General features: G+C 39.7%; 1 protein-coding gene across 2 annotated transcripts in view; it reads left to right on the top strand.

The window, feature by feature from the left end:
* Positions 1 to 19,380, top strand: part of CPAP (centrosome assembly and centriole elongation protein) — a gene marked incomplete at both ends in the record, with an annotated part of 89,306 nt that overhangs the window by 43,280 nt on the left and 26,646 nt on the right. For both annotated transcript variants that reach the window (XM_084235418.1, XM_084235417.1), the window contains one exon: positions 589 to 673. In XM_084235418.1, coding sequence (XP_084091544.1) covers positions 589 to 673 — 85 coding nt within the window. The remainder of the gene's footprint in view (positions 1 to 588; positions 674 to 19,380) is intronic.

The following is a 19,380-nucleotide window of genomic DNA, read 5'->3' as shown; positions in this document are numbered from 1 at the left end:
CAAGTTCTAGAGTTTGCCCACTGAAGTGCATGGCTGAGGTAGGTAGGCTAGAGTACAAATTGGAGGGAGAGTAAAGAGGTCAAGAAACAAGCTAAGGCATTTGGACTATTATTTCTTGGCAAGGAGGGTAGATGATGGGTGAACACAGAAGTGAGACTCAGAGTCGGTTGGTAAGGGAGAAGACCAGGGTTTGAGCCTTCATGGCAAGGGTGAGTAGACTTTCATTCTCAAAAGAGACATTGGTGAGCAGTGGTAAGCTTCGACTCAGAGTGGTAGAGGAAGGCTTTCAGGCAGGTGTTCATAGAAGAGGTTAAGATGAAGGCCTTTGATAAGAGTTCTTGCCCCTCTGACTGATGATGACAGTCACAGAGACTATTTTCTGTTGTGCCCTCACTTGAAGAATGAATATATTTCCAAAGGGATGAGTGTGTGTAGTTTATTCTTAGATAATAGGTTATTAATTCTGACATATAAATAAATATATCAGTGTACAACAACTATTGTCATTACAGATTGAGTTCTGTTAGCTTCATTAATTGTAGTAGTATGTAGACTAACACTTATTTTATTTTCAAAATTATACTATAGAATTCATCAGTTCGATTTCAAAAGAATCAAATTTCTTCAGGAGCCCAGGCAGAAAAGAACAAGAAAAACTATTTGCCAACACAAGGTAAGAAGGTGCATGGTCTTTTTATAAAATAGTTCAGGGATATAAAGAATAGAGGACTTGCGTCCAATTTAAGAAATAAGATGTCCTGTGTATATACCTCCTCCAGTTAATTTCCACCCAGATGGCATTCTTATCCTTGTTTTTCATTCTTTTTACTATATTGTGTCCATAAATCAATACACTATTGTTTCATAGTCTATATATTCCTCTTTAGTTTGCTTTTTTCTCTGTATGTTTGAGATTTACTCACATTAATACATGTAAACTGTGGTTTATTGATTGTACTATCTATACAAATGCCATGTATATTTGCCATAGTTAAGTTTTCCTGTCATTGGTCTTCACGTTTGTCACAAGAATGAATAGGACTGCAGAACATGTTGGAATTTCTTTAGAATGCGTATCAGGAGTAGGATGCTGGGTCACATCAGATTTGTGCAACTTCTGGAGGTTTCCCCTTTATTCTGCAAAATGATTTTACCAGTTTTTTGTTTTTTTTTTTTTAACCATCAACAGAATGTGCTCTTTGTGTCTGCCAATACTATCAAATATTGTTATGACTTTAAAATTTTGGCCAATCAGATGGGACAGTGTGTCTTGTGTTTACTTGTTTTTCAATTAAATGGTTTTTAAACTAAAATATATTTGAGAATTGGGAAAAGATAGTGGCTGCATGAGGATGCAGGTTCACTATCTGCTTGTACTCTTGGCTCCAGCACAGTACAGCAGGGCCAATAGCTACTGAAGGTGAGATGGAGGGTTGCAGAGTGCCCTGGGAGTTACATCTTTAGGAGGAAGGTCCTACTCCAGCTGTTGGCTGCCCTGGGAGGCCAGGGTCTGGCTGTCAGCTTATGAACACAGTTTCTAGGTGCTGACCGAAGGACTCTGCTCATTGATCTCTAACAACAACATGGACTAGACTGCCCTGGCCCCAGTGCCTCCTGCTGCATTCAACTACCAGCTATGTGAGGGATGGCTGGGCAGCACACTGACCTCCAACTGTCAGTGGAGAAAGCCATGTCAACCTCTAGTCTCTGGTTACCAGATGCAAGAGCATAGCCTCCAGCCGCCAGCTTCATGAATAAGAACTGAGGCACTCCTGGTCCTCACTTGTTAGCGGGGAGAGACCAATTGCCATATGCCAGCCATCAACTTAGTGAGCTGGGACTGGGCCCCTCATAACCTCCAGCCACCAGCTGTGGGAACTGGACTGCTAGCGGAAAACCAGTGACATGACTTGGGTCTGTCTGGTTGCAGTTCATAGAGACACAGATCTGAGAGTCTTACTTGAGGGTAGCAATGGGATTGATTATCATTTATTTATTTATTTATTTAAAGATTTATTTATTTTTATACAAGAGCTGGGGTATAGGCCAGCGGTGTGGGAGGGGGATAGAATTCACCAGAGACAGAGTGGGAAACAGAACAGGCGGATTGACTGAAATACACTGCTGAGGGGAGTAGTTGGTGAGTCAGGAGAGGTCTGCTGCACCATGTGGGTCAGCTCTCAGGCTGGGGATCGAACTTGTGCTGCAGTGGCTGTGGATAGCTTCATAGTGCTGTGTCTTAACCCCTTGCGCCACCAGGGAGGCCCCTTTTTATTCTTTCTTGACTTCATTAAAAATTTTTTTTATTAAATATATATTTTACTTCTTTGTTCTTAAATTTTTTTTATTATATATGTATATTTTACATCATTGTTCTTTTTGTACAGTGATTTCTCCTCTCAGGTGTTATTCCCATTAAAATTCCCACCTACCATGAGCCTCCCCAGTGGCGCAGTGTTTGGGCGCTGGGTTGCAAAGCTGCCCGCAGCCTCTGCGGCGACATTTCGATCCCCGGCTGCTCCCCGGCCACTGGAGGAGGGTCCCACATGGCGCGCAGACCTCTCCTGCCGCCCGCTGCTTCCCTCGGCAGTGTACTTCGGTCCTTCTGCCTGCTCTGCTCCCCGCTCTGGCTCTGGTGAATTCTCTCACCCTCCCGTGCTTCTGACTGTACCCAATGCATGTATAAACAAACAAACAAAAAAAAACTAATAAACAAACAAATAAATAAATAAAATTCCCACCTACCAAGTCACCTGTGAATCACAACCATAGTCTTGTGCTCTTTCCTGCCCTGTTTTGATCCCTCTCCCTGCCCCTCTCCAGCTATATGTCTCCAATTTAGAGTTTACCTGCTAGTTTTGTCTTTTTTTTTCAATACCCCTTGTTTGGATTCCCTACATGCCTCCTATAAGTGAAACTATCTGATATATTTCTTTCTGACATATCACTGAGCATAATCCTTTCTAGCTCCATAAATATTGCTGCAAATGGCATGAGTTTCTTTTGATTGATGAATGGTATCCATTGTGTGTGTGTGTGTTTGTGTATCACATCTTGATCCAGTCATGTTTTTGGACATTTAAGTTGTTTCCATATCTTAGCTATTATAAATAGTGCTGCAATGAACATAGGAGTGAAGGTTTCCTTTTGAATTAATGTTTTTGTGTCCTTTGGATAGATTGCTAAGAGTGGAGTTTCTGGATCATAGGTTATATCCATTTTTAGTAGTTTGAAGGTCCTTCACACAGCTTTCCATAGTGGTTGGACCAGTTTCAACTTCTACCAGCAACATAAAAGGTTTCTTTTTCTCCACATCCCTGCCAGCATTTGTTGTTAGTTTTTTTAATGTTGGACATTCTTATTGGTATGAGGTGATACCTCATTGTGGTTTTGATTTGCATTTTCCTGATTAGCTCTTCTGCCTGCTTTTTGACTAGATTCTTTATTTTGTTTTGTTGAGTTGTGTAAGCTCTTTGCAGATCTTTGTTAACAGTCCCCTAATCAGTTGTGTGGGATGTAAATGTTTTTTCCCAGTCTGTAGGATGTCTCTTCATCATGGTTATTATTTCTTTTACTGTGCAGGAGCTCTTTAGTTTAATGTATTCTCAGCTGTTTATCTTTTCTTTCATTTTCTTTGCTTTGGAGGATGAGTCTTTAAAGATGTTTTGAGATTTATGTCATGGAGTGTTTTGCCTGTGTTTTCTTATATATATTGTATGGTTACAGATCTTTTATGCATTTTGAGTTGGGTTTGTGTGTGATGTGAGGTAGTAATCCAGTTTCATTGTTTTGTATGTAGTGGTCCATTTTCCCCAGCACTGTTTATTGAAGAGACTGTCCTGCTTTCAGTGTATATATTTTTTGTTCCTTTTTTTCCCCAGTGAGTTACCAAATTTATTTATTTTTTTATATTAATTTTTTTTTACATCATTGTTCATTTTTATTATTTTATTTTTTAAAAGATTTATTTATTTATTTATACAAGAACCGGGGTACAGGCCAGATGCGTGGGAGGGTGAAAGAATTCACCAGAGACAGTGGAGAACAGAACAGGCAGACTGATGAAATACACTGCTGAGGGGAGCAATGGGTGCTACAGGAGAGGTCTGCGGCACCATGTGGGATCCTCGCTGGCGGGCCCATATCGACCAGGTGCTGCAAAAGCTGCAGACAGCTTCACAGCACTGTGCTCAATTGCCTGCGCCACCAGGGGAGGCCCAATTGTTAATTTTTAAACAATATTTACTTCCCCCAACTCCCTCAGATGTAGTTCCCATAGTTTCCTTCATCCATGCACTCATGCATCATTACCACAGTCCCCTGTGCTCCTCCCTCACTCCCTCTGATTCCTCTGATCCCTCTCCCTCCTCCTCCCCATGGGATGTCTCTGATTTATAATTGTCCGTTTTTGCTTTGTTGTGTTTTGTACTGTTATTTATTTATTTTTTTTACACTGATGTCTTTTTTGGTTCCCCTATATTCCTGCTATAAGTGAAACCATCTGATATTTTTCTTTTTCCTTCTGGCTTATTTCACTGAGCATAATTCCTTCTAGTTCCATCCACGTTGCTGCGAATGGCATGAGTTTATCTTTTATGATTGCTTAGTCGTATTCCATTGTGTACATGTGCCACATCTTCTTAATCCAGTCATTTATTTTTGGGTATTTGGGTTGTTTCTAGGTTTTACCTATTGTAAAGAGTGCTGCAATAAACATAGATGAACAGGTGTTCTTTTGAATCAATGTTTTTGTGTCCTTTGGGTAGATAGATCCCTAGTAGTGGAATTGCTGGGTCGAATGGTAGCTCCATTTTTAGCAGACTGAAGAACCTCCAGACAGCTTTCCATAGTGGTTGGACCAGTTTGCATTCTGACCAGCAATGTAGGAGAGTTCCTTTTTCACCACATTCTCGCCAGCATTTGTGGTTGCTTGTTTTTTTTTGATACGTGCCATTCTTACTGGTGTAAGGTGATAACTCAATGTGGTTTTAATTGGTATTTCCCTGATTATAAGGGATGTTGAACATTGTTTCATATGCCTGTTGGCCATTTGCCTTTCCTCTTTGGAGAAATGTCTTTTAAGTTCTTCTGCCCATTTCTTGACTGGATTGTTTATTTTGTTTCTGTTGAATCATGTAAGTTCTTTGTATAGCTTTGTGATCAGTCCCTTATCAGTTGATTGGAGTGCAAAGATTTTTTTGCAATCAGTGGGGGTGTCTCTCTGTTTTGGTTAATGTCTCTTGTGCTGTGCAGAAGTTTTTCAGTTTGATGTAATCCCAGGTGTTTGTCTTTTCCGTGACTTTCTTTGCTTTGGGTGATGAGTCTTTAAAGATGTTATTGCGATGTAGTTTCTTCTATATATTTGGTGGTTTCAGGTCTTATGTCCAGTTCTCTTATCCATTTTGAGTTGTTATTTGTGCACAGTGAAAGGTAGTGGTCTAGTTTCATTTTTTTTTTTTTTTTGCATGTGGTGATCCAGTTTTCCCAGCACCATTTATTGAACAAACCGTCCATATTCCATTGCATATTCTTTGCTCCTTTGTCAAAGATCAGTTGTCCATATAAGTGAGGTTTTATTTCTGGGCTCTCTGTTCCATTCCATAGGTCTGTATGTCTGTTTTTGTTCCAATACCAAACTGTTTTAATTATTATGGCATGGTAGTATAGCTTTAAGTTTAGAAGTGTGATACCTCCTTTCTTCTTTGTTTTTATCAGTAAGGCTTTGGCTATTCATGGTTTTTTATGGTTCCATATGAATTTCATCAGTATTTGTTCTATTTCTTTGAAGAATGTCATTGAGATTTTTATTGGAATAGCATTGAATCTGTATATCGCTTTTGGTAGCATAGCCATTTTAATAATGTTGATTCTTCCAATCCATGAGCAGGGGATGTCTTTCCATTTCTTTGTGTCTTCTTCTATTTCTTTTAACAGTGTTTTATAATTTTCTTTGTATAGGTCTTTCACCTCTTTTGTTAGGTTTATTCCCATGTATTTGATTTTTTTTTTGTTTCAATCATAAAAGGGATGGTTTTCTTGATTTCTTCTTCTTCAGATTGATCATGTATAGGAAGGCTACTGATTTTTGTGTGTTGATTTTGTATCCTGCTACTTTACTGAACTGGCTGATTATTTTGAGTGGTTTTTCTGTGGAGTTTTTAGGGTTCTCTATGTATATTATCATGTCGTCTGCAAATGGTGATAGTTTTACTTCTTCTTTCCCTATATGGATTCCTTGTGTGTCTTTCTCTTGTCTTATTGCCCTGACTGAGACCTCCAGTATTATATTGAAGAGCAGTGATGAGAGAGGACATCCTTGTCTTGTTCCTGATCTTAAAGGAAAGACCTTCAGCTTTTCGCCATTGAGAATAATATTGGCGGTGGGTTGTATATGGCTTTTATCATGTTAAGGTATGTTCCTTCTATCCCGAAAATTTCAAGGGCCTTCATCATAAATGGATGTTGGACTTTGTTGAATGGTTTCTCAGCATCTGTTGATATGATCATATAGTTTTTATTTTTCTTTTTGTTGACATGTTGGATTACACTGAGGATTTTCATATGTTGAGCCATCCTTGTGTCCCTGGGATGAATCCCACTTGATCGTGGTGTATTATCCCTTTGATGCATTGTTGGATTCTGTTGGCAAGGATTTTGTTGAGGATTTTTGCATCAATGTTCATTAGGGAGATTGGTCTGTAATTTTCTTTTTTGGTGCTGTCTTTGCTTGGTTTTGGAATTAGTGTAATATTGGCTTCGTAGAACGTATTTGGTAGTATTCCTTTTTCAATATTTTGAAAGAGTTTATGTAGGATAGGCACTAATTCACTACTGAACGTTTGGTAGAATTCATTTGTGAAGCAATCTGGACCTGGGCTTTTGGTTTTGGGGCGTGCTTTGATTACTGCCTCAATTTTGCTGCTTGTAATTAGTCTGTTTAGGTGTTCTATTTCTTCTTTGTCCAGCTTTGGATGATTATATCGTTCTAGGAATTTGCCCATCTCTTCTAGGTTGTTGAATTTGTTTGCATATAAGTGTTCATAGTAATCTCTGATTATTCTTTTGATTTCTACTGAGTCTGTTGTGATTTCTCCTCTTTCATTTATAATCCTATTTATATGTGTTTTCTTCCATTTTTTTCTTTGTGAGCGTGGCTAGAGTTTTGTCTATTTTGCTTACTTTTTCAAAGAACCAACTTTTGGTTTCATTGATCTTTTGGGTTTTTTTTTAATTTCCATTTTGTTTATTTCTGCTTTGATTTTTATTCTTTCCTTTCTTCTACTGGCTTTAGGGTTTTTTTGTTGTTCTTTTTCTAGCTCTTTGAGATGTGAGATTAGGTTGTTTCTTTGAGTTCTTTCTTGTTTCTTGATGTGAGCCTGCATTGCTATATATTTTCTTCTTATTACTGCTTTTGCTGCATCTCATACATTCTGGAAAGGGGTGTCTTTGTCATTCAACTCAAAGTATTTTTTTTTTTTTTAAAGATTTATTTATTTATTTATTTGTTTATACAAGCACTGGATACAGTCAGAAGCGCGGGAGGGCGAGAGAATTCACCAGAGCCAGAGCGGGGAGCAGAGCAGGCAGAAGGACCGAAGTACACTGCTGAGGGGAGCAGCGGGCGGCAGGAGAGGTCTGCGCGCCATGTGGGACCCTCCTCTGGTGGCCGGGGAGCAGCCGGGGATCGAACCAGCGCCGCAGAGGCTGTGGGCAGCTTCGCAAGCCAGCGCTCAACCGCTGCGCCACCAGGGAGGCCCAACTCAAAGTATTTTTTAATTTCTTCTTTGATCTCATTCATTAGTCCAGTGGTCTTTCAGTAGTGTGGATTTCAGTCTGCATGAAGTGGTAGGGTTCCTTGTTTTCTTTTCATGATTTATTTCTAGTTTGATGCCTTTATGATCAGAGAACATAGTTGCAATGATTTTGATCTTCATGTATCTGTTGATGTTTTTCTTAATGGTCTAGTATGTGATCAATTCTGGAGAATGGTCTGTGTGCGCTCGAGAAAAATGTGTACTCAGTTTTTTTGGGTGCAGTGATATATAGATGTTTGTTAAGTCTATGAGTTCTATATCTTTATTGGGGCTCTAGTGTCTTTATTTAATTTTTGTCTTGTTGATCTGTCCATTGGTGAGAGTGGAGTGTTGATGTCTCCCACTGTATGTGTATTTTCTTTAATGTCCGTTTTCAGAGCTGATAATAACTGTCTAATATATTTTGGTGCTCCTTCATTTGGTGAGTATATGTTGATGAGTGTTACATCTTCCTGATGTATTGTTCCCTTGATCATAATGTAGTGTCTGTCTATGTCTCGTTTTACTTTTTTTAATTTGAAGTCTATTTCCTCTGATATAAGTATAGCTGTTCCTGCCTTCTTTTTTGGTCCATTTGCTTGTAGGATTGTTTTCCAACCTTTTGCTTTCAGTCTTTGTTTATCTTCTCTGGTTAAATGTGTTTCCTGGAGACAGCAGAAGGATGGATTTTGTTTTTTAATCCCGCATGCTACTCTGTGTCTTTTTATTGATGAGTTTAAACCATTTACATTTAGAGTTAATATTGATATGTTGGCATTTGTATTTGCCATTTTGTTTGTCTTTTTTGTGATTTTATTCCTTGCTTTAATCTGTTCTTGATCATTCCTCTGTTGGTTTTGGCTTTAGGACTTCTTGTAGAATTTTTTGGAGTAGGGGTTTAGTTGTAATGAATTTCTGCAGCTTCTGTTTGTCTGTGAGAAGGTCCATATTTTTTCTTCATAGAGGAAGGAGAGCCTTGCAAGGTAAAGTATTCTTGGTTGGGCTTTGCTATCTTGAAGTTTGTTGAATATGTTACTCCATTCTCTTCTTGCCCATAGTGTTTCTTTGGAGAATTCTTAGGTTAACCTGATTGATTTTCCCTTTTAAGTTACCTGTTTCTTCCCCCTTGCCAATTTCATTATTTTTTCTTTGTCTTGGACTCTTGCAAGCTTTACTATTATGTGTCTTGCTGTAGTTTTCTTTTCATTGTGGTAATGGGGTGTTCTTCTCGCTTCTTGTATGTCTATATTCCTCTCCTTTTTCATACTTGGGAAGTTTTTTTCAATTATCCTTGAATAATTTCTCAGATCCTTTGTGTCTCTCCTAACCTTCTGGAATGCCTATAACTCTTATATTTCCTGTCTTCAGGGAGTCTGATAATTGTCTATGGGTATTCTCGTTCTTCTTCCTTTTCACTTCTCTCTCTTTCTCTTTTGGTTCTTTCTATTTCTGTATCATCAAGAGTACTGATCCATTCTTCCATTTCCTCAGTTCTGTTTTCAGTTCTTTTTCCAATAGCTCTTTGTCTCCTCCAGTAAACTTTTAGTCTCTTCCTTTTATTTCTTTTTTCAAGGTGTCATTTTCGTTCTTTAGTTCATTGATTGTCTCATCATACTTTTTCAACATGATGATTATTAATTCTCTATCTGACCGGCAGAGATGTTCTTCCAGGTCATTGTTGAATTCTGGTGACTGATTTTCTTTTTGTGGTGTGTCGTCCTGCGGGCTTGCTTGGCTATTTGTATTTTTCCTTCTCTTTGCTGTCTGCTAATTTGTTCTATGCATTGGGATGTTGTGGTGTTGGTGGGCATCTCTTTGGATTGCTCCTTCAGGGCTGTCGAAAACTGTGTACCAGACTGAGATCAGCACTGCGAGGCCAAAACTCCACCAGGGTGTTGATGCTGTGGCTGTGTTGCTGGGCACTGTCTCTTACAGCTCCCTCACTCTGTATTTACTCAATTCCAACTGGGAATCAATTAGTTGGTGATTTTGCTCTAATCACTAGGTGGCGCTAGAGACCTGTACTTGCTGGCCTGTGCTTTTCCCCTGTAGTTCTTAAGAAAGTGGGCCTCCCTGGTGGTGGTGCAGCGGTTGAGTGCTGGGTTGCGAAGCTGCCTGCAGCCTCTGCAACACCGGTTCAATCCCCGGCTGCTCCCTGGCCAACGGAGGAGGGTCCCACATGGCGCGCAGACCTCTCCTGCCTCAGCTGCTCCCCTCAGCAGTGTACTTCAGTCTGCCTGCTCTGCTCCCTGCTCTGGCTCTGGTGAATTCTCTCACCCACCCACGCTTCTGACTGTGCCCAGTGTTTGTATAAATCACGCCAGGTGCTGTGTCTGCCCAGTGTTCACCAGGTGCTGTGCCTGTGGCCGTGTGGATCCTGTGCCCCGAATTCTGTGATTTTGTTCTCAATCTCAGGGTCTCAGATCCAAAATGATGGCTTTCATCCTGTTCAGTGCCCACTGTTAGGGCGTATCCCACTCCCCAAATCCCGTGCTTAGCTCTCAGTTCCAGAATGGGGTCTTGCTCCATGCCTTGTTTCTCTTCTTACCCCCCATGGCCCATCCCCTCTCAGAGCCTGAGGGTGGTTTTGGAAAGCCTGGCTTCCGACTATTAGGAAGTTGGTAATTTTATTCTGATCACTAGGTGGCACTAGAGATCTTTCCTAGTATCCTTCCAGAACTGTGCTTTTTCCCCGTGGGTCTCTGGGGAACTGAGTGTGGGTGGCGTGGAATGGCTCAATTATGTGGGATACTGTGTCTGCCCTGTGCCCCACCATCGTGGGGATCCCACACCCTGAATTTAGTGCCTCTGGTCTCAGTTCCAAAGCCCTCAGATCTGGGATGTGGGCGGTAGCCCAGTTCAGTGTCCGTAGAAATGGTGCCTTTTGCAACCTGCTCTAGTGCCCTAGTTTTTGATTACTCAGTGAGGGTCATTCACCTCAGTGATGGTTCCCGTGTGTCTCCCCACGAACCTAGGTCACGGGCTTGGGGACCTGGGCAGCCACGATCCGCATATGCTTTTTGAGCACGTGGGCGTTTTTTTGCACAAGCTTACTGGCTGGCTTTGGGCTATTTGTAGGTCTCTCGCAGAGTCCTTGTCTTCCTCTAATGGCGCCCAGAGCTGTTTGCTCACCTCCGTAGCTATTCCCGCACAGTTCTCCACAATTCCCGTTTGCAGGGTGTGGTGCCTACAATAGTTGCTTTCCACTCACAGACCTGCTTGATCTGTAGTTTGTTCTAGTGGTTGTTGTTTTTCTTTCTGTTGGTGAGAGTGTACCAGTTTGGTGGATGGGGGAGGATAGCAGGGTTCTGAGCTTCCTCTCTTTTTGTACTCTTTTATGGCAACTTTCCTTTTCAGGCAGTTTTCCATAGTCGCCCATTTATCTTCCCTGTCCTGGTTTTCACAAGGACCTGCCGCTTTTCCTCCCTTATTAATTTTTTTTAATGTGAGAACTTACTCGCAGCATCTCTCGCTGCCATCTTGATCCGGAGAGTTCTTTGCTCCTTTGTCATAGATTAGTTGTCCATATATGTGTGGCTTTTGTCTGGGTTTTCAATTTGATTACATTGGTCTGCTTTTTGTTTCAGTACCATATTGTTTTAATTATTATGGCTTTGTAGTGCAGTTTGAAGTCTGTGTGTAATCCCTCCTTTCTTTTTCTAGTCAGAAGAGCTTTGGCTATTCGAGTTTTTTTTGTGGTTCCATTTGAATTTCATCAGTATTTGTTCTATTTCTTTGATAAATGCCATTGAGATTTTTATTGGAATTGCATTGAGTCTGTAAATTGGTTTTGAATCTGTAAAATCGCCATTTTGATAATGTTAATTCTGCCAATCCATGAGCAGGGAATGCCTTTCCATTTCTTTCTGTTGTCCTCTATTTCTTTTATCAATGTTTTGTAGTTTTCTTTGTATAGGTCTTTCACTTCCTTTGTAAGTTTTATTCCCAGGTATTTAATTATTTTTGGTACAATTGTGAATGAGATGGTTTTCTTGATTTCTTCTTCAGATAGATTATTTGCACACAAGAACACTACTGATTTTTGTGTGTTGATTTTGTAACCTGCTACTTTACTAAAATGGTTTATTGTTTTAATTATTTTTTCTGTGGATTTTTCTAGGGTTCTCTCGCTATATTATATGATATATATAGTTATTTTTTTTAAAGATTTATTTATTTATGCATACAAGAACTGGGGTACAGGTCAGAGGTGGGGCAGGTAAGGATTCACCAGAGACAGAATGGGAAATAGAACAGGCAGATTGACTGAAATACACTGCTGAGGGGAGCAGTGAGTGAGTTGGGAGAGTTCTGCTCCACCATGTGGGGTATCTCCCTGGCTGGGCATTGAACTCATGCTGCAGTAGTTACGGATAGCTTCAGAGGTTGAGTCTTAACCCCTTGCACCATCAGGGAGGCCCTCATGTATATAGTTACATATATGTGTATATATATTAAAAAATATAAAAATCCACAAGTAGTGATAGTTGTACTTCCTCTTTCCCTATTTGGATTCCTTGTATGTCCTTCTCTTGTGTAATTGCTAGCTAGGACTTCTGCTATTATACTGAAAAAGCCGTGGTGAGAGTGGACATCCTTGTCTTGTTCCAGTCTTACAGGGAAGGCTTTTAGTTTCTCACCATTAAGAATGATATTGGGCCTCCCCTGGTGGCGCAGTGGTTGAGCGCTGGGCTGCGAAGCTGCCTGCAGCCTCTGCAGCACCGGTTCGATCCCTGGCCACCAGTGAGGGTCCCACATGGCATGCAGACCTCTCCTGCCGCCTGCTGCTCCCCTTAGCAGTGTACTTCGTCAGTCTGCCTGTTTTGTTCCCTGCTCTGGCTCTGTTGAATTCTCTCACCCTCCCGCGCTTCTGACTGTACCCAGTGCTTGTATAAATAAATAAATCTTTAAAAAAAAAAAAGAATGATATTGGCTGTAGGTTTTTATTAAGTTGAGATATGTTCCTTCTATTCCAGGAATTTTGAGGACCTTCGTCATAAGTGGATGTCAGACTTTATCATTTGTTTTCTCAGCATCTGTTGATATGATCATATGGTTTTTATTTTTCTTTGGTTGATGTGGTGAATTATGTTAATTGATTTTCAGATGTTGAACCATCCTGTGTTCCAAGGATAAATGCCACTTGGTCATGATGTATTATCCTTTCGATGCATTGTTGGATTCAGTTTGCTAGGATTTTGTTGAATGTTTTTGCATCTGTGTTCATTAGGGAGCTTGGTCTGTGTTTTCTTTTTTGTGTTGTCTTTGGTTTTGGTGTTAGTATAATGCTGGGTTCGTAAAATGTACCTGATAGTATTCCTTCTTTCTCAATTTTTTTGAAGAGTTTTTGTAGTATAGGCACTAGTTCATCTTTGAACATTTGGTTGAACTCATTTGTGAAACTGCTGGACCTGGGCTTTTGTTTTTTGGGGGGAGTAGGGTTTCATTACTGTTTTAATTTAAATATTTGTAATTTTTTGTTTAGGTTTTCTATCCCTTCTTTATTCAGCTAATGTGTTTTGGTGCGCCTTCATTGGGTACCTAGATATTGATTAATGTTATAACTTACTGGTGTTCTGTTTCCTTAATCATTATGTAGTGACCATCAGTGTCTTGTCACCTTTTTTAGTTTGAAGTCTATTTTATCTGATGTAAGTATGGCTGTCCTTGTATTCCTTTGGGGACCATTTGCTTGTAGAATTGTTTTCCAGCCCTTTATATTTATGTTTATGTTTGGCTCTTAGTTGTGTTTTTTGGAGACAACAGAAAGTTGGGTTCTGTTTTCTTATCCGGTCTGCTACTCTGTGTCTTATTATTGGTGAATTTAATCCATTTACATTTGGGGTGATTATTGATATATGGGAGTCCATAGTTGCCATTCTGTTTATCATTCTGTGTTTCTATTCATTACTTTGTTTCATTCTTCCCATTCATCATTCTCTTGGCTTAGAAATTAAGATTCTTGTAATATTTCTTGGAATGGGATTAGTAGTAGTGAATTTCTGAAGATTTTTTTTTTTTGTCTGAGAAGGTCCTTTTTCCCCCTTCATATAGGAAGGTGAGTTTTGCAGGATAAAGTATTCTTGGCTGGCATTTTTATCTTGGAGGTTTTTGAATATGTTGCTCCATTCTCTTTTTGCCCATAGTGTTTCTTCAGAGAAGTATAATGTCAGCCTAATTGGTTTTCTTTTATAAGCTATCTGTTTCTTTCCCTTTGTCAGCTTCATTATTTCTTCTTTGTCTAGGAATTTTGGAAGCTTTGCTATTATGGGTCTTGTTGTAGTTCTTCTTTTTTGTGGTAATTTATTTTTTTGTGTTCTTCTAGCTACTTCTATGTCTATTTTCATTTCTTTTTTCACATTTGGGAAGTTCTTGAGTAAGTTCTTGGTTCCTTTGTCTCTTCATCTTCTGAGATTCCTATGACTTGTATATTTACTTTCCTAATGGTGTCAGATAGTTCTTGAAGTGTTTCTTCATTCTTTTTTCCTTTGTCTCTTCCTTTTTCTTTTTGGTTCTTTTTATATCTGTGTCTTTGGGAGTACTGATTCATTCTTCCATTTCATCAATTCTGCTTTTGTTGCCTTTCCCTGAATTCTTTAACTCAATTAATCTTTTAAGTTCCTGTATTTCCTTTTTTAAAGACTCATTTTCATTCTTGAGTTCATTGAATATATTTCCATATCATTCTTTTCCTTCTTTTTTAATAATGGTGATTCTGAATTCTCTTTCTGTCGGTCAGAGACATTCTTCCATGTTGGTATTTTTGAGTTCTGGGGCTGACTTTCTTTTTGTTGTGTGTCATTCCCTGTAAGGCTTTGTTGGCTATTTGTATTTTACTTTCTCCCTGTTGTTTGCTTTTGGATTTGTTCTATGGTCAGGGACACTGTGGCAGTGGTGCTGGTGGGCGTATCTTCAAGGTGCTCCTACTGGGACATCAGGGATTAGTGGTCTGGCCTGGTCTGGTGCTGTCACACCAGGTTCTTTTTTTATTTTTTCCCCTCTTCTTAATTAATTAATTTTACTTTTTTTTTTTAATTTTTATATTCCCCATACAATTGCAACCCCCTGATTTTGACCCCTTTCCCTCCTTTCCCCACCCCCCAAAGTGTGTCTCTGGTTCATAGTTGTTTGTTGATTTTGATTTTTTTTCTTTCTTATAGTTATTCTTTTTCCTGGTCCCTTATTTAGGTTTTCTAGATTCCTGTTATGAGTGAGACCATCCGGTATTTTTCTTTTTCTTTCTGGCTTATTTTGCTGAGCATGATCCCTTCCAGCTCCATCCATGTTGCTGCAAATTGCATGTGTTTATCTTTTTTGAATGCTGAGTAATATTCCATTGTGTACATGTATCACATCTTCTTGATCCAGTCATCTATTTTTGGGCATTTGGGTTGTTTCCAAAGCTTAGCTATTGTAAATAGTGCTGCTATAAACATAGGGGTGCTGGTGCTCTTTGGAATTAATGTTTCTCTGTCCTTTGGGTAAATAAATACCTAGGAGTGGAATGGCTGAATCATATGGATGCTCTATCTTTAGTAGGTTGAGGAATCTCCATACAGCTTTCCATAGTGTTTGGACCAGTTTGCACTCCCACCAGCAGTGCAGGAGAGTTCCTTTTTCTCCACATCTTCGCCAACATTTGTTGTTGCTAGTTTTTTTTAATATGTGCCATTCTCACTGGTGTGAGGTGGTATCTCATTGTAGTTTTGATTTGCATTTCCCTGATTGCAAGTGACCTTTAACATTTTTTCATATGCATGGCGGCCATTTGCATTTCCTCTTTGGAGAAGTTTCTTTTTAGCTCTTCTGCCCATTTTTTGCCTGGATTATTTTCTTTGTTTTTGTTGAGTGTCATCAGCTCTTTGTAGATTTTTGTGATCAGTCCTTTATCATTAGTGTTGGGTGTCACGCCAGGTTCTTAAGGACTGTGATGCTGTGGATGGTTGCTAGCTTTGACGGTCACCCTGTCTCTGTATGCTGCTGGTCTCTTCCCCTGTGTGTGGTTTTCACCTTTGGATGGTGGGCCCTCCATCTGCCCTTAGGCTTCACTCACAGTTTGGGGCGGGGTGTTCACAGATGTTTGGGTGTGCAGGTGTTGTCGGCCTCTAACAGCTGTGTATAGGCCCAAGGTGCTCTCTGGAATGGTTACTGTTCACCTTTGGCTCAAGAGCCTGGCTTCACCTACAGTTTGGCGTGCAGGTTGCGTAGGTGCATGGAGATCACTGACCTCTAATAGCCATGTGTGAGCCAAAGGACGCTTTGCAGAATGGTTGCTGGTCACCTTTGACTGTTGGGCCCACCCTCTCCCTTACTGGTTTCACTCACCATTTGGGGCCTGATTATCTTTTGGACAGCAGAGTCCAACACAGACTTCAACAATTTGGACATAAACTACATTGAACAGAGGCTTTACAAGTCAAGCCTCATTATTGCTGACATCAGTACTAGCCTAGAAAGCAAATAATGGAAAGAAAAAACATAACAAATGGCAATCCAAGCCCACAGGGGAATACTACACCACATGGAAGGAGAAAATCTCCAGAACCCAGTCATAAAGACAAGGAAAAGTCTCTGCTCTTCCTATCAGCAGAAATCAAAATAGCTATGATAATTTCAAAGACACATAAGAATACAGAGAAATCACAGAACAGTGGTTCAAAGATATACAAGGAAATACAGAAAAACAAATGAATTTCCTGAGAAGCAAAATTAATAAACAGAAATTGAAGCTTTAGATAATAATGGAGATGCAGGATATAAAATAATCAATAGAAGAGATGAAGAATTCTGGAGAAAGCTATGGAAGTGTAGAATAGACCAAATGGAAGATTGAATCAGTGACAGTGAAGATGCAAATGCACACAGTATCCAGAAAGAAGTTAAAAAAAAATTTAAGGGTCTCCCCTGGTGGCACAGCGGTTGAGTGCTGGGCTGCGAAGCTGCCTGCATCCTCTGTAGCACCGGTTCGATCCACGGCCGCCGGCGAGGGTCCCACATGGTGTGATAGACCTCTCCTGTCTCTTCCGCTGCTCCCCTCAGCAGTGTATTTCGTCACTCTTGCCTGTTCTGTTCCCAGCTCTGGGCTCTGGTGAATTCTTCTCACCCGCCTGTGCTTCTGACTGTACCCAGTGCTTGTATAAATAAATAAATAAACCTTAAAAAAAAAAGTTTAAAAAAAGTTAAAAAAAAGTGTTTCTCTTACACTTTGAGAATTATCTTAGTCTAGAAGGAAAGGTGACTGTAGAACTGAGGTCTCTGGAAGAATGTTGGACGAGAAGGGAGAGAGTGGATTGTGGTGGTGGATCATGTGTGCTTTCTTGGTGGGTGTGCTTCATTAACACCTGAAGGTGATGGGATCTTAAATACACACAAAGATATAAGCCAGTGTTACCTCAATAAAAAATTTAAATTAAAAAATATATTTGACATATAACATTGTGTAAATTTGAAGTGTGTAACAATTTGATACCATTTACATTTCATATGATTGGCATTGTAGCAGTAATTAATATTTCTATCATGTTACATAAATGTCCTTTCATTTTATGGGTAGAATCATTAGGATCTTATGAAGGTTGAATGTTATAATACTATATTGTTTTATTCATTGTGCTGTGCATTACATATCTAGGTCAAATATTTCTATCATGTTACATAAATGTCCTTTCATTTTATGGGTGGAATCATTAGGATCTTAACAAGGTTGAATGTTACAATACTATATTGTTGTATTCACTGTGCTGTGCATTACATATCTAGGTCTTACAAATGCTTGCTGCAGTTTGTACCCTTAAACAACTGCTTTGTTCCTCTAGCCCCTGTTACCTGGGGGTAACTTTTTTTTCCCCTCACAAATTTTATGTTTCAGATTCCACATATAAGTGGTAGCATACAATACTCGTCTTTCTCTAACTGACTTAGCTTACGTAGCATAATATGCTCAAGATCTTTCTATTTTGTCACAATAAAATAGTTGTTCTTTTTTTCTCAGGGCTGAGCCACTTAGGTTATTGCCATGTTTTGCCTATTGTGAATAATGCTGCAGTCAACATGGCAGTGCAATATCCTGTTTTTATAGGATATACTCGGAAGTGGAATTACTGGGTCATACATATTTATTATAAATTTTTTGAGGTATCTCCATAGTTTTCCATAGTGATTTGAACCAATATACATTCCCACCAACAGTGCATGATGGTGCATTTTCTCCCAGATCCTTGCCAACACTTGTCTCTTTTGTCTCCTTGATGACCATCGAAAGACGATATCTTATTGTGGTTTTAATTTGCATTTTCCTGATGTATAGTGATGTTGAGCATCTTTTCATGTACAGGCACACCGTGGAGATACTGCAGCTGTAGTTCCAGGCCCTCACAATAAAGCTAGTCACACAAAAACTTTTTTTGGTTTCATCCTGCATATGAAAGAATGTTTACACTATATTGTAGCCTCTTAAGTGTGCCATAGCATTTAATCTAAAAAAAACCCCAAACAACCCAATATATCATATGCCTTAATTCAAAATTTACTTTAATGCTAAAAAACGCTAACCATAATCTGAATCTTCAGTGAATTGAAATCTTTTTTCTATTAATTTTAAATTTTCTTACATTGTTGTTTATTTTTGTACAATATTTGATTTCTCTTTTCATGTGTAGTCCCCATAATTCTCCCACCACCATGGCACCCATGACCATCACCATAGTTCCTTGTGCTCTTCCCTCCCCTACTCACTACCCTACTCACTACCCCCCTCTCACTACCCTCTCACTACTTGTGCTCTTCCCTCCCCTACTCACTACCCTACTCACTACCCCCCTCTCACTACCCTTCCCTTCCTATACTCTCCGTTCTATCGCTTGCCAGTTTTGTCTTCTTTCTGATCCTTTGTTTGGTTTCCCTATATTCTTCCTGTATGTTAGACCATCCAATATTTTTCTTTTCTCTTCTGACTTATTTCACTTAGCATAATCCCTTCCAGCTCCATCCATGTTGCCACAACGGCATGAGTTTATCTTTTTTTTTTTTTTTAAAGATTTATTTATTTATTTATACAAGCACTGGGTACAGTCAGAAGCGCGGGAGGGTGAGAGAATTCACCAGAGCCAGAGCAGGGAACAGAACAGGCAGAGTGACGAAATACACTGTTGAGAGGAGCAGCGGGTGCAGCAGGAGAGGTCTGTGCACCATGTAGGACCCTTGCTGGTGGCCGGGGATCGAACCAGCGCTGTAGAGGCTGTGGGCAGCTTTGCAGCCTAGCTCTCAACCGCTGCACCACCAGGGGAGGCCACTATCTTTTTTGACTGTTGAGTAATATTCCATTTTGTGAGCATAGTACATCTTGATCCATTTGTCTGTTTTGAGGCATTTAGTTTGTTTCCATATCTTAGCTGTTGTACATAGCACTGCAGTAAACAGGAGTGCAGGTTTCCCTTTGAATAGTATTTTTTGTGTCCTTTGGGTATATTCTCAGGAGTGCTGGAATATGGTACATTCATTTTCAGTATTTTAAGGATCCTTGACACAACTTTCCTTAGTGGCTGGAACAGTTTACATTTTCACCAGCAGTGTAAGAGGGTTCCTTTTT

Source organism: Talpa europaea, assembly GCF_964194135.1.
Source record: "Talpa europaea genome assembly, chromosome: 6".
In the NCBI taxonomy this organism is placed as follows: Eukaryota; Metazoa; Chordata; class Mammalia; order Eulipotyphla; family Talpidae; genus Talpa; species Talpa europaea.
The sequence above is the reverse complement of the archived record's forward strand: the minus strand, read 5'-3'. Positions and strand labels throughout refer to the sequence as shown.